Source organism: Gambusia affinis, linkage group LG13 (genome assembly GCF_019740435.1).
Source record: "Gambusia affinis linkage group LG13, SWU_Gaff_1.0, whole genome shotgun sequence".
Lineage (NCBI taxonomy): Eukaryota > Metazoa > Chordata > Actinopteri > Cyprinodontiformes > Poeciliidae > Gambusia > Gambusia affinis.
This window is the reverse complement of record NC_057880.1, coordinates 983,157-999,417: the sequence shown is the minus strand read 5'-3', so window position 1 is coordinate 999,417 and position 16,261 is coordinate 983,157. Positions and strand designations below refer to the sequence as shown.

General features: G+C 38.3%; 1 protein-coding gene across 3 annotated transcripts in view; it reads left to right on the top strand.

Moving 5' to 3' along the window:
• gfra1a (gdnf family receptor alpha 1a) overlaps positions 1-16,261 on the top strand; it is a 118,022-nt gene that overhangs the window by 14,689 nt on the left and 87,072 nt on the right. For 2 of the 3 annotated variants that reach the window (XM_044136480.1, XM_044136477.1), the window contains exons 1-3: positions 1,562-2,005; positions 2,303-2,608; positions 4,947-5,027. In XM_044136480.1, the coding sequence (XP_043992415.1) occupies positions 1,969-2,005; positions 2,303-2,608; positions 4,947-5,027 (424 nt within the window). In that variant the 5' untranslated portion in view covers positions 1,562-1,968. Of the gene's footprint in view, positions 1-1,561; positions 2,006-2,302; positions 2,609-4,946; positions 5,028-16,261 lie in introns of those variants that run through there. The other variant, XM_044136479.1, reaches the window with a different exon arrangement.

The window sequence follows — 16,261 nt, the reverse complement described above, 5'->3', positions numbered from 1 at the left end:
AATCCATTGTGTCTCTCCGCATTCATAACTCAGGCAGTGCCGGACTTTGACCAATTTTCTCCCGTTAAGACGGAGCCCAGCTTCTGATTCGGTGCCATGAAGCCCATTACAGCGAGATGTCAACTGACCCTGGGACTACATCATTCTGACATTCATTTGCAAAATTAATATCACATATTGATTGAGGCTTTTCATATATCACCAAAGCGAGCCTCACGCTGACTGGCAGGGTTCCCTTTTGAGACTCGGGAACAGCCGAGTCATCGAATTGTAAGCAGACAATTATCCCACACACAGCAGCTGGAGCCTGTCGCTCATTTGTCCCCGCTTTCTGTCTCTTTTTTTCTGTCGTGTTCCGAGTCATTTTCCGCCGGCCCGAGCCATACCCATCTAACAAAAACCGAAAGTCATTTAAAAAATTGACTTCACCCTGGGGGATTGATTCGTCTATATCTGATCACACTAACCTTTTTTATTATATATATTTTTTTTAAATATGGGATTATTGCCCGATGTTAGAAGCTGCTTCCCAGCCAATGTCTGAGTGCAACGCGCGCCGCTCTCTGACCGATCCGCATGGGAGAGAGTTGATTTACGGCGCGGGGCTCCGCCATACTTGATTGATTCGGCCCACCCTTTAATGCGGAGAGCCTCAATGACAGCTCCCATGAATTTAAGCAAGTGGATTAGCTTTTGAGTGGACGATATTGGCAGTCATTGGGCTGAAGGTAGAGTCACGTGACGGCTATAAACAGGATGTTAAAAGTTCCCAGTGAATGAACTCGGAATGACATTTGACTCAGACTTTTTGCACCTCTACTGTCCTTTGAGGTCTTCTGGCTGTTCCAAACATGAGTCCAAAGCTCAGATGTGATTGGGCCTTTGCTCTTGCTTGCCCCTAGTCTTTTTAGCCTTGCTCCTTCATTGTATTCTTTAAAATCAATTGTGAAAACTCGTTTTTTGTCTCTCCCATTGAACACACAGCCTAAGTTGTTGTCTTGTCATTGTATTTACTGTTTATTCTCTTAATGTACTGTCCTTTGCTCAACCATGTATTGTTTGTAAATGTGCTTCATAACCCAGTTGGACTCGATTCCATGCTGTTACTAAGAAGGAGGGGGCTTGTCCAAGGCGCCACGACTCATTATGTTTCTATATTAATCATGTAATAAAGCAGCCCTGGGGTCGTGCACTTTGCCCTCTTCCAGCCCACACACACGCGCGCGCACACACCCACATATACCAAAGGTTTCTTCATTTCAACTTTGAAATGATAGCTACTCATGCTTCTCATGAGCATCTGAGTAAAACACGTGTTTCTAAACTCGATCAACGCCAGAAAAACTGGACTAAAAAATGGCCTATTATCAAGGTTTTACACATGAGTCAGTTCAGTCGTGATGGGAAGCTGCATTCTTGTAAATTTGCAATATGATTGATGCAGTTTCAGAGCGGAGTGAAGAGGGTGAGGGTGGGGAGGGGGTTAGAAGCCGGCGCTCCCCTGCTGCTGCTGAGTGCGCTGGAGACGGGCGGCGGGACTCCAGTTGGCTGTGCGCTCAGACGCAGCAGCAGCGCGGCAGCAGCAGCATCCTACTGGCTGGACTCGGGGAGGACGCACGCTGTCAGACCGGATCTCCTGATCCTGTTAGTCTTTTGTGTCCCGCTGCGTTTGAGCGGACCAGTGCGAACGGGAAAGCGGGAGAAAACAAAACGAAAAAAGAAGATACTCAAAAAGCTTTTGAGTTGCGAATACTAAAAAAAGTGATAGAAGCTGGACACTTTTCCCCTCTTCGTTTGGTTTGCTTTTTGGGGGGATTTATTGTTCGTACGAGTCGAGCTGGGATCTGTTCTCCACAGCGGAGCGCACGCCGTATCTGGTCCATGGATTTCTATACTTCTCTGGGAATTAAACTGCGTCGCTTTTGAGTTCCTTTCATTCTCTTTCGACGCGGGTTGTTGTTCGACACCATGATCTTCGCGCTGTTGTATCTTCTGCCTCTTTTAGGTAAGTTTAACTTTAAGGCAAAACAAACTTTGGACTCGTTTTTCAATAATAAGAGCTGAGATTTTATTAGAGAAGGTCTCCAAATTGTTCTAAAACAACAAACCTCTCTTAAGTCAGTTAAGCTGATTTTAAAGCAAACAATTTGCGACCTAGAACTTCATGTTTTAATCCCTAAAAAGCTGCTTTTAAAGTCTTTCAGCTGTTAATATTTGCCACACAAACGATCAAACATTTATAGATTTTTGTTTTTCATTTTCTCTACATCTGGTTTATTTTCACTGTACATTCCGCCACCAGATGTGCTGAGCTGCGCGGAGGAGAACCTGCGCGTCGGCGCCTCTCGGCTGGACTGCGTGCGGGCCAACGAGCAGTGTCAGCGGGAGCAGGCGTGCAGCACCAAGTACCGCACCATGAGGCAGTGCGTGGCCGGTGCCAAGGAGAGCAACTTCGGTCTGGTGGCCGGCGTGGAGGCCAGGGACGAGTGCCGCAGCGCCGTGGAGGCGATCAAGCAGAGCCCACTGTACAACTGCCGGTGCAAAAGGGGCATGAAGAAGGAGAAGAACTGCCTGCGGATTTACTGGGGGAACTATCAGACGTTACGAGGTTTGTGCTATTCACAAAAACAAAAGAGAAAGTTTTTTTGTTTGTTTGTTTGTTTTTCCTGTTATGTATATTTAGAGCTGCTGAGTCCCGGGGCATCTTCAAAAAGTTAGCTATAAATCAGCCACTAACAATCCTCGGATGGCACACCAGAACCGAAACCCTTTCCAGATTTTTTAGACCTAAACTTTAGCTTTAAATTTAGGTTTTATTGAAACAAACAAACAGCCCTAAACATCTTTTTAAACGTTCTGTTTGTTTTTTAGTATCCACATACCAAAATTCTGATAGGTAGATATACTCCTAGGACTTTAAATTAAAATAAATTTGGAAATAATATAAATACTTTATCCTCCCTGCTGTGACGTAAAATTGGAATACATTATGGACGCATGGGGGCGCTGCGCGAGAAGGGCGACAAATGATGGCGGAAACATCTAATGACAGGAAGCTAAAGATGAAAGAAAACACAAAGATAAAGACAGACAAAAGTTTTCCAAAGTGATTGACAGACATTATTATCTCAGCCTGTAAGAGGAAGCTTGTAAATACCCAGGCTAGCTTAAGTTGCTGGTAAATTAACAGGCCACTATGTGCTGTAGCTACAGGTGCATATCGGTGCTATAATGTTGATACACTTCTCAGAAGTTATGTAGCTGACCCCTCTGCCCTCCCCCTTTGGTGGTGCCACTGAGTGGAGACATGTTGGTAAAATCTCATGCAGGTCTTGGACCTACTCTACAGATTGTCTGATATGTCCTGTAGGTTGGAGGGATGATAGATCACTTGAGAACCAACCTACAGCTAATTATATTGTAGTTAACATGTATTTGGGTTGAGTTGATGAGGTTTGTTCTGTAAGAAGTAAAAAGACTAATACTTTTCAGTCTACTAACAGATATCATGGGAGATTGGCAGCAGAAATATTCAAATTCTTGTTAAAATGTAAAGATACAGTGATCAGATTGGAATGAGCTGATTTTTGAAAAGCAAACTTCTCCCCTATTATTAAATGCATCAAAGCTAACAGTTGCAAGAACACAATATCCAACAACATACATGTTTTTAAACACATTGCTTTTTGAAGGTTAGGGGATCGTAAACATGTAATTTCTTCCTTCTCTATTGGCTTTATAAGAGAGGTGCAGCGATAAATCGATCCATGTTTCCTTAAGTTTGGGAGATCGGCCCATATTCACATAACAAACCAATCTTATGTACCTTTTCAAAGGTCTGAAAATCAGCAGATCCACCCACTAATCATGACTGCACGTGTTCAGTTAGCAGTAGTAACCCCATCTTTACCAACTTTGCCACTTTGTGGTGATATTTACCTACTTTTCAGACAAAAAAATTGGTATCGACCAAAATCGAAATCGGCAGGTCAGGCATTTTATGTCAGAAAACTCTTATCAGTGATTATAACTCCGCTCTCTATTGAGAAACCTTGCAACACATTATCATCTTTTACAGGTCAAATCTCAAAGTAAACAGGAAATTGGTATTGGCCTGGCAAATCCTGATCGGTGCATAACTAATAAAATATTAGTCTGTTAGTCTGCCTTTAATTTAGATTTTCCCTTAATAAACATATATATATATATATATATATATATATATATATATATATATATATATATATATATATATATATATATATATATATATATATATATATATATATATATATTAAGCAATTGTACTTTATTAATCTTTCTTGGGTAGATTCAACTACTTTAAGTGCCAGCAGGGGGCCCTAAGAAGTTGCAAAGTTACTGCTTAGAGCCACATCATCTCTTAAGCAATGATGAACGAAGAACAGACAAACTTCCACCCTTATCCGCCTGCTTCTATAATCCAAAATCTGACCTCCAAATGAACACTGAATACACCCTGAATGTCCCACACCCCAAAATACTCACTTAAACACAACGCAGAACCAATACACTCATTCTCAAATGAATCACCCCCCCCTGCCTCCTCCAGATTCATTTGAGAGAGCTGAGTTACTTCTTGACCTCCTGAATTGAATCCCTTGCAACTAATGAAGCATACTGCCCCCCACCCCTCCCCTGCCTGGTGCTGTCTGTGGCATCCTGAAATTTTGCTCTTAGTGTCCAGCTCCTCGCCTGCTTCTAGTTGTGCAATGCAGCTGACCAACCTGCCTAATCAAGCGTGTGGCTGTGTGCCAGCGTGGAAATCGACTGACCCAAATTACCCATGTCACATGAAGGCCAACACGAACCTCCACCCCCTGTTTGCCCTCATGAGAAATGATAAACACACCAGGAAGTTGGGTGTTGGTATGCAGCTGTGTCTCATGTGTTTGTTTTGGTTGCAGGTAACGACTTCTTGGAGGAGTCTCCGTATGAACCGGTGAACAAACGTCTGTCAGACATCTTCCGCCTGGCTCCTATCCTGGGTAAGACCGCCGAGGCGTTCTCTCTGTCCTGAGCGGCAACACACACACACACACACACACCTGCACGCACAGAGTCTTCTCAAGAGTTTTATCTGTGTGAAGAAGTGTTTATCCTCGCTCTCTCCTCTTGTTCTCACCCTGCATGTGGGCTGGAAGCGATCTTGCATGGGGAGCTATAGTTCAGAGTCTCATCAAGCAGCAGATGAATAGGCCTTAGACGCCGTGTGGCTGTGTGCGTGTGCATAGTCATTCTGGTGCTGGTTTCTCTGATTGTTCCCTGTCACCCTGCCTGCTTGGAGCCACATGTTGGAGAGAGCGTGAGCGAGGGGGAAGTCAAAAGAGCATGACCAGCATTTTTCAGCTCCGAGCCAAGTATGGGAGCTAGTCTGGCCTCTAGATGGCGGTATTATTCCCTTGTTTGGATCCAGCGCACTCTGTTGGGCCGGCTTAAGTTCATGAGCACTGCGCAGCAGGTGATAAACTTTCTATCACATCAAATAGGTCTGCTTGGGGTTAGATCTTCAAAACATCTTAATCAAAATGTCCTGACCCTTTTGATGTCATTTTGATGAAGATGGAATCATTTCCTTTGTGACTTTGTGGCTGATTTTTTTCTCTGTAGATCCACAAGAGCAAATCTTTCGCAAAATGTTGACTTTGTTTTTTAACTTTCTTCCATAAACATCTCTTACTGACCTGGCTTTTCACAGTTTCAAATTTCTACTAATGTGTGTATTTTAATGTTCAAATAGCAGGGAAATGCTAAATTCAACTCAAAGTTAATCTTATAACAGAAACTGACTGAGTACTTGGTGTTCTTTAGAAATGTCTATTAAAACCAAACCACTGAGGACAACAACAATCTGATTTAAACTTCCATTTGGTCGAAAATGCCGTAAAATGTAAGACTTGGTGTGTTTTGTTGGTGTTGGTTTACAGCTCTGGAAAAAATGAAGAGGCCACTGCACTGAACGCTCACTGTTATTCCACCAAATATTGATTTCTGAACTCTTTGAGTTAAAATGCTAGTATTGTTGTTTCTAAATGAATATGAACTTGTTTTCTTTGCATTATTTGAGGTCTGAAAGCATTGCATCTTTTTCCGTTGTTTTGACCATTTCTCATTTTTTGCAAATAAATACAAAATTTTTGCTTGGAATTTCAGACACATGTTGTCAGTAGCTCATAGAATAAAATAGTAATGTTCATTTTGCTCAAACATGTACCTACAAAGAGTAAAAGCTGAGATCTGATTATTTTAATTGGTCTCTTAATTTTTTTCCAGAGCTGTATATTACATATCAGACAGATTACGGTACTAACAAACACATAACATATGTGTGAAATCTGGTCACAGATCACACACAAGGGGCAGAAATGAATGGATTCGGATTAAAATGTAAAGAGTCCTTTATCAATTTTCATTCAATTGTATATGAACACTGATCTGCTTGTGAATCACAAAATGCACCAAAACTAACAATTTCTGCTTATTTTATCATCCATAAACACAAAATATATAAAAAAAAAAACAAACAAAAAAAAAACAGCCCCAGGTGCTTTTATTCATTTAAGTTTACAAAACAGCAATGTGTTTCATGTATAAAATTCATGATCGTCTTGCAATTTTTCCTTTTTCTATGGGATACAAACCATCTATTAGAGAAGCTATAGACATTTAAAAAAAAATTCTTCTGTTTTATTATCATCAAAATTTGCAAGAATCGGAACCAGAAAATAATGAAACTAGGAACCAGGAAAAAACAGATCAATGTATCTATCATAGGAGTCAGTTATTATAACTATATTAATGAGTTTTCTTTTGCACATGTACGCAAGTTATCCGCACATGCTTAAAATTTCTAAAATTTATATAAAAGCAAAATTTTAGAATGACTTAAATTAATGAAAATAATGCGTTAAAAGCAGGTCTTAAGTTTTCTAATGGCAGGACTATTTAAAGTCATATAAGTATTTTTTTTATTTTTTATTTTTTGTCTCGTGGGACTTTTCTGTCACACATACGTTTGAGTTGCAGACAAACATCTTCATTCCATTCTGTGACTTGAGGCAGTTCTCACTCATAATAACTACCTGCTAATGTACCCTTACTAACTACCCAGTTAGGTAGCATCTATCATGGGTAAGGAAAACTTTATTGCCAGTTGGCTGGACAACATTCATTTTTGCCACTGGCTCACTTCTGTTGCTAACCCAAACAAGGCTAGGGAAACTCTGTGGGGAAAAAAAGCACAGTCTTTAATTTTATTCTTGTTGGCATTAAACATGTTTTAAAAATTCATACATTTGACCTGCTGAAACCTGCAGATACCTTGGTACAACTAAATATACAACTGAAACAGGAATGTACAATTTGATGACCTTTTGTGTCTGAGATGCTGCCTTTGATGATTTAAAAGTGATTTAATTGTACTGCTAACCATTGGAAGTTTCATTATGGTACCGATTTGAAGCTGCTATATTTTTTCCTTAGTATGGGTATTACTGGAGTCATATAGCAGGATCGGAGAGTGGAGAGTTGAGGTACGGAGGCTGCAGATCACTAAAAATAGGAATATCCATATGAATAAGGGTTAATGTAAATAATATTCTCTGGGGATTCATGTTTTTTTTAATTTTTATTCTGCATTGTTATTCTCTGCTTGCCTTTATATTAAAAAATGTGAACCCCTGTTGTTTATTAGAATAACTGAGTCAGTTTGTTTTACTACTTACATCCTTATACTTTGTTTGGCAAACTGTTTTGTTGTTCTGTTGCGTAAAGCTTTAACTAGCTTATTGTTGTTTTAAGTTTTTCTCTTATGGAACTAAACTTAAAAAAACAAGATTAAGGTCATTTGTACCTCAAGGTGTGAGAAAAAAAGATTTGTACAGTTTAGAAATCAAGGAATCCAAAAAGAAATACATTATGGTCTATAATACTCTAATACTTTGTGTCCTCTGAGCGGTATGACATGGATCAATCCAGTTTGGTCATTGCATTATACTAGTGAGACGGCTAACATGACACAATAGGATGTCTCGTGCTTGTTGCATCACAGATCCTCCAACTTACCTTGGAATGGGTCTGAGTGAACCTTACAATTTCTCTCAATTTTGCTCAAACTTTTAACACGGAGTCATAGTAGCTCAAGTGCAAGTGAAATGGGGAAACAGCCCACATGAGGAATGTTGTTGGAGAGCAGGAACATAGGATTGACAGATGGATACGTAGTTGTGGAGGCTGAGGAGGTTAACATGTTTTTTAATTGGTGAATAGCAAGGGGAAGTCTAAATGATTAAGGTGGCCGCAGATTTGTAAAGCCTGGGATCAGTCAACCCCTTTCCTCTTTTCAAGGAAATTAAAGGGCAAGGACACTGGAAAAGGATCAAGAGATTGTTTTTTGTTTCTTTAGCTCATCATAATTTGTTTCAGTTTCTTCACACAGCAAACTGAAACAAGCTGAGAGCAATAGAAAGGCAGACAAAACAAACAAAAAAACGTCCTCACTACCCAGAGATGAATGGAAGAAACATCACACACACTTAGAAAAAAAAACCCATTTGTGGTCACTAAAATGCTATGGACAGTCAGAGGATGATGATGATCCTGTTGTATTGAAGCACTCGTCTCAGAAAGACGCCACTAATCTGCGGTGACACTAAGATATACAGCACATAGATGCTGAGACACTCAGACGGCACTCTACCGCGCCCCCAACACCTGCTCCCAGAGACACGCCCACAGACGCCCGCCTGTTACCATCAGACAGCCTGGCTGTGGACTCGGCTGGCCTTCATCGAGTTACAAAAACAGATCAAATAAATATGACAGACAGCTGATTAATAAGGATTAAAATGAAGACAGAAGGCCCTTTTTAATGTGCTCATCTCAGTTATGTGCCGCTTAGACAGTAATTACCAAGGATTTTTTTTATTTTTTATTTTTTTATCACAGTGACTCTCATTCATCCATTTCCTTCTTGCCACTTAGATCTGTGGAAGTAAATTTAACAAAGTATGGCAAAAAAACCCCCAAAAATACCACTTTTACCATAATTGGATCTGATTGAGGATCATCAGGTCAAATACTGAAAAATTTGAATTTTATTTTCATTCATTAAATCCACCAAGCTAACTAGGAAGCAGCATTCAGTTTTTTTGCTCTACAAATTCAGAACAAATTTCCATAAAACGGCACAACCGAAACACAGAGTTCCTCTAAATCAGTTTCACTGCTGAAACCAGCAGCTTAGCTGTGTGTGAACTCAGATTTCTTGCACATGTGTCCAACGTGCCGCCATGCTGCTGGGTTTGTTTAGCTAATTATTTTCAGATCTTCACCAGGGGCAGAGTGCCTTTTCCCCCTCTGGAGAGTCCAGTGAGTCACTCACTTCTCTGTGAAACACAAGCAATTACCACAGCAGTAGTTTTCACTGGTGACTTCTTAGAAAACACACTGTCACCATCTTAGCTAAACGGAGCCATGCTGGCGTACACACTGTCAGCACTTAAATTCTTCAAGGGCTTGACAGAACTCTAACAGACTTCAAAAGCACTAGAGATTGAATTTCTCTTTGTTTACTGTTTGCTGGATGTCACCATCTGTAAGCATAGAAAAAATAAATAATTTAAAGATTCAACAATTTGTATAACAACTAGTCATCCTTTACATCTGTGAGTCAGCTTCGCAAATTTTAATCAATCTATACTGCAGGGAGATAAGAAATAGTCAGCATGAGTTATATTCTGATGCAATCTGATCGTTTACATAATTTTTGTTTAAATTTTTGTTTTTAACCTTTTGAAATTTTATTTTAGGTTTACATCAGTCTGCATCTGAACATGCTCAATTCACTGCTTTAGACTCATCTCATATTTCTTTTCAGATTACGAATTCAGTATTTCTAATCTCTTTATGCTACTTTTTTGGCTAATTGCTTTGCTACTTCATTAAACTTTAAGACACTTTGATCAACTTCTCTTTTTTTACTTTGCAAATTTGCTCACCTTTCCTCTAGACATAATAGAATATGTGATTATGTTTGTTTAAAAACCAGGAAATGTTCAATAAACTAACCCAGGTTCCCAAAGATTTTGGACCAGAAAGCACTAAGAGTCTTTTTTCCCACAGACTTTTAGTGTTTGTTGCTGACAGACATCATGTAGATTAATTACACACATGGATGTTTGACAGCTTTTATTTCTGTTAATAATGAGAATTTTCTGCTTACAGTTGATGAAAACATGACATTTAAAATTATAATATTACATTAAATGAATTTAAAAAATGGGTTGTTAATGAAAATGTGTTTAATACTTGCTTAAATGTTTTCCTTTTTTAAAAGGTACTTTTAATCTGATAAACTATTCTCATGAGAGCTCAGTCTTATGTATAGATGCATTTTTTAAACATATAACTTAAAGTGGTGTCAAGAGTCAAAATCATCATAATTTAAACTTTTTAAATAGTTTGACTGGAGACGCCAGCAATTTTTGAGGCAAGTAACCATTTTACTTGTATTAGTTATGTGTATACATGTTCCTTTGTCATCTCATTTTGATTCAGTGGAAAGAAATTAATCTAAACGTTTTTTTGTTTTTTTTTCTCTAAAATTTTTATTGGTAGATTCAGGTACTGTGAGAATAAATTAAGTTCATTTATTTTCAGTAGATCTGGAAAACACTAAAAAACAGACATTCATGAGGGGCAACATTTCTTTCAACCTAAACGCAGCGGATTTTCTAAATCAATACTCAGTGAGGTTGGCCTCACATGGAAAGGAAAGAAAAAAAACAATCATTTATCATCAGGCCGCATGACTTCCTGTAACCTTAGAGAGAGGAGAAGGCCGACGTTAGACAAAGTAGTGCAGTTTCGTTCGCCGGTTGGCCGTGTTTATGAGTCAGTGATCTGTGGCGACAGGAGCGACACAGAGACACACACCATTAATATGAGATTCAAGTGCACTCAAAATTACTTCCACACCAATTGACTCAGGATACAGGAGATCAAAGTGGCCCAGGAAACGGATGAATACCAAGCCTGGGTGGCTTTCTGCTACTATATTCATAAAGATCGGCTGCTCCATCTATGTTATGGGGTTTATGTTTTGGTCAGATGCACAAAAAGTAGGAAGTCAGGAAGTTGTGAATTTCCTAACACAATAATTGATACTTACTATAGTTGACCCCTGATATTCACGAGGCTTGAGGACCACAGCTGTATGTAAACATTTAAAAATACTTGAGATCCTCTCTAAAAACGCTTATAGCTATCTATTTTAATAGCTCACTTCAAACTCCACATATACTTTAATAGGAATTAATACACATTTTTGAAACTACTGCAGACACTAACATTACAGTCTTCCTTCTCTCTGCTCTTGGGGGTTCAGCCAATAGCATTGACAAAGAATATGAATGGAGCTCCTGGAATGGCTGATGTGCAAATGCCAGCACTATGTAACATTGTGCCCTGGTATTTAACCCTCCTGCTTCTTAGGAGATGAGGTTATTTGGAATCCAAGAGTTTTTGAGTCTGTGTGTGATCCAGCAGTGTTGGACTGAATCCGCATGAGCTTTTGCCAGTTTATTTTATTTTTTTGTGTGTGTTTGTGTGAGCGTGTGTGTGTATGTGGTTTCGGGAACTGACAGCCTGATGGGACAAATTCCCCACCCACTTTCCTACTGTTCAGCCACAAAATATACATCAAATATCTAGGTCAGTGTTCCATTGATTAGTAATCAAAAGCAATTCTAATCAGGCGGGTTTTGGCCTTGATTTAAAGGAAATCAGTGTTTCGTCGTCTTTGTTTTTTATGCACCAAAGTTCTGGAACAAACTTCCAGAAAACGGCAAACGCTGAGCTTCCCAAAATAAATTTTCTTTCAAATATTTTAGAAATGCTCTGAAAATATAAGCACTGAACTGTAAATAAATGGGTGTCCACTGTCATGTATAACACAGAACTTTTTGTTTTAATATTTAGATGCTCGTTTTTGGTGTTTTATGATTTACAAAAAATAAATAAATAAATAAATTTCAAATCCCAACCTTTTCTTCTGAACTTTTTTGAAATACATTATGAAAAAAGAAGTCATAGTTTACATTACATTTGAAATTTGGTTTCATTTGAATTATAGTGAGTATGTATCTGGAAGGTGAATGAAGATCTGTATGTTTTAAACCAGTTTATAGGTTAAGAATGTAGAAGAGCTTGTATGACTTTTTGTAGCTCTTTTGCATTTCTCAAGTGATAATTTAGCATTCAGACAGGTAGCAGTCACCTTCAGCCAGCACACATAAATAGTGTTTGGGAATCTGACAGTGTGACTGTGGTTTATGGTGCTTCTATGCACCACAAATCTGGGACAAACTTCCAGAAAATTGCAAAACTGCTGAAACACTGATTATATTTAAATCAAGACTGAACACCCACCTGTTTAAAGTTGCTACCTTTGTTTTGTAGTAAATGGAACATTGATAAATATATTTGCTCAATGATTTTGACGATAGCATTTGACAAATGTAATGTTTGCTACTTGTTTCATAATTGGTTACTGTTTGATGTTTTTTTGCTGTATAAAGCACTTTGAACTGTCTTGTTGCTGTAATGTGCTGCACAAATAAACTTGACTTTTAAACTTTTGTTCTACTTTTTAATCCAGTTTTATATAAGTCAGATTCAGCTAAAGTTTTGGACGTGTTCATCTCAAATCTATAAATGTAATCCAAATCTTTGTAATTAATAATTCCCTCTTTGTATGTTGATGGCCTGAAGCTCCGTCCTCCTCTCAGTTGGCTCTCTGTGAAGCACCCACTCACCACTTATAAGCCCCAACACACCGCAGCTCAATACTGTATCTCTTCCATGTGTCAAGACTTCAAATACATCTCGTCATCTTCCCTCCCACAGCTGAAGTGAACCTTGAAGCAGAGTTGCTGTGTGCGTGTGCGGGTGTGTGTTAGGAGTGTGAAAACACCTGTAAGCGCGTGGCCCCAGCTGTCAGTCTTCAAATCCCTCCACGTTGACACAGAGGGGCCGAGAGGCTGTCAGCTAGCACCGCTCCACCGTTGGCTGCAGAGGAAGTCAGTCTCATTATAAGCTGCCAGTGTTTAGAGATAAGCCTGTCTGCCGCTATCTTTTTATGTCTCCATGTCACAGAATGTGCTGTGATTGAAACGGGATCTTGGAGAGTATCCTGTAATTTCCCTCCAAAAAGAAGTTTGGATTTTTTTTATGAATTGTGTAGAATAGCTGCATTTTCATTACAAATGTGTACAAAACTTTCAGTTTTTCACTAATGCCTTAAAATACAGTTTTGCAATTAAAAAAGAAACTAAATTAAAATCACACGTGGAGTTTGTTCACACAATAGGTTGATAAAAAATATGTCGCGTTATCATCCTGCCACTTACTTTTGTCTTTTTCTTCATGGTTTTCACCAATGGCAATGTCCGGTTGTTGAAGGTGTGACTCATCTGATGTTCAAAAGTGTTTCCATTGGAGTTTAGCAAAATAAGCCAATTTTGATATGACTGAAAAAAAACCCCTCTTAATAGTGCCAAAACCTTTTAGCAAAAAGCAAGAATTCTCTTTCAAAATTACCACACTTCCAATGAGGACATTTATTTTTGAAATGTATAATTGCACAATTACATGGTCAATGTAAAAACATCTACATCTGCCCTGCCTGCGATAGACAATAACTACTAACACTCGGGTTTATCCAAGTGTTAGTCTGATGAAAGCATGTCTGATGCATGCTTTCATCAGTGCTTTCATACTGTACAATTATATTTGAAGAATTTTGGTCTAACTAGATCTCGAGCCACAAGGTCTGACGTTATTAAAATACAGTATTTTTAAACTAAGTAAAGTCAGCCACATAAACTGTAAGCAAGTTTCTATTTCAGAAACTCCACAGACATTTGCACAGGTTGCCAAGTCACAAACATCTTTAAAAAATAACATCAAACACAGGATCAGTTTCAGAAAAGTTTTCATCCACGTTAACCCGAACAAATACGCCCCTTAGTATTGTTCTAAACATGCCAAACCTACAGGGGGCAGTGTAGCGCTAAACTAAAGCCTATGTCAGCCAATCAGTTTCCTTCAAAATAACCACAATTTCCTGGTAGGATTTAAACAAGGCATCAGGAGATTCATTTGTGTGGATAGATATAGAGGTTGATCTACTTCAACCTCTCTATAATAGAATATGACATTCTAACATAAAACACAACATGATGTGGATTGGGACATGTGTCAGTTAAGCATGTAGATATATTGACAATTTTTTTGTTGCACACCATGTGGAATGTGTGGAACCCTAAATTTCCATTTTCCTATATCTACACACTAATACAAATACAAAGTGTTTGCAACACTTCAGTTTGGTCTGAGATTTTGTAAACAATTGTGATATTAAACTGAGTTTCTCCATTATTTCTATTTTTATTTTTTTTTAAAGTTCCCTGACTTTGTTTTTTTCTGCCATTCCACCTAATTGATAAATTCACTTGGAGTTTGTTTGGAAATTAGGAGTTTTTGAACCATCTCAGAGATCCTCTATCTGTGTCAGACTATACAAGACATACAAAGACAATGTAATGTTAGACTAGACTAACTGCAAACTATAAAAGTATAAAACCTGAACGATTACTACATTGATTTGAATGAAATTAAAAGTGACCAGATTTACCTAATTAAATAGTTTGTGTTTTGTGAGAATGATTTTCTGGTTTGTTTTGGGGGGTTGTAGTCATTCACATTTGAGCTCACCAGCATATTTATAAAAGCTTTTGCATCGTTTCACATGGAAACTACTCAGTTTGCTGCCTAAATGACTCAACTGCTTGAAGCTAATCTCATTCCAGCTACCAAAATAGCTGCATGTCATTACTACAAACATTCAAAATATGTATAGAATTATCCCACATTTAGCCATTTCACTTAGATGCAATGAGTTTTGTATTTAATGTCAGCTCTGACCTGATTCTAAAGGTCTTCCTTTCTAGGAACTGAAGCAGATGTTTACACCTATTTTAGAGAAATTATTTCTAAACTTTTTCCACATTTACAGGAATGTATGCAATGCACTGGTTAATGAAAAAAATAAAATCAAAAAATGGGAAAATGTAAAGCATAACAAATGTTCAATAAAGTTGAAAGCAGGACCAAAATGTTCTTCTGCAAGAACACAGTAGTGGATATTTAATAATGAACTAAAAAACAACTTCCAATAATAACAGAGAACACGATAGAACCCAGAGCACAAGTATAACGGAAAAGCATCCAGCAAGTCAAAGAGAGAGAAGATCTTAAAAATGAAGTGAAAACAATAAATGAACCTGAAGAACTAATTATAGGTGAATGGATGCAGCTGAGGAAGGAGGCAAAAACTTAATATAAGCAGTAAACAGAAATAAACACAAGTCTAATGGAACTAATTCAAAACACAAACAATGAGACTAAATCAGCCAACATGGTAAAAAATAAGAAAAACAAACAATAAAGAAATGATCAAGACAGAAAATAACTGAAGTTAAAGGTCCAAACACCAAGGGATTAGAACAGGTTGCTCATTTGTCCACGCCCTAAAATAATAGTTCACAAATGCCAAAAGTTCTACTAATTTATTGAATAGGGCTGAAACTATTCCTCCAGTGATTCAGGTACCTACCATGATTATTAAAATTCCTCAAGGAAAATGTATCTGCCTCGAAGCTTCGTTAAATTCTATTTTATCATTTAGCTGACCGTGTTCCAGCCAGGTTATTACTTGTGTTGTGCAGCGCTCTCACTTCTGCCCGAGTTGTTGACAAAAGCTAAGTGTTAGCAGCATAATGTCTAGTTTTCAAGTTTGACCAGGGAGGAGTTTATTGATTGATCATAATGTCTGGGTCATTTTTTGGGAGACATCATTAAATGACACTTATTGGAAGCAGCTTTTATCCTCCTGGAGCTGCTGTCTGGTGGCCAGTTCAGAGCAAACAGCAGGGAAGAGAACAGCAGGTGCATTTATACAGGTGAGCGGATATGAACACTACGGGCGGGTGTTCTTAGATGATTAACACAAGCAAGTTATTGTTAATGATGCTCAAATGTGAAAAATTGGACTTCTGTTGATATGCGATAGTAATACTGCTGTCCTGTTAGATTTAGCAATGTTTTATTTGATCTCTTTATTTTATACGATTACTCGATTAATTGTAAGAATAATTGATAA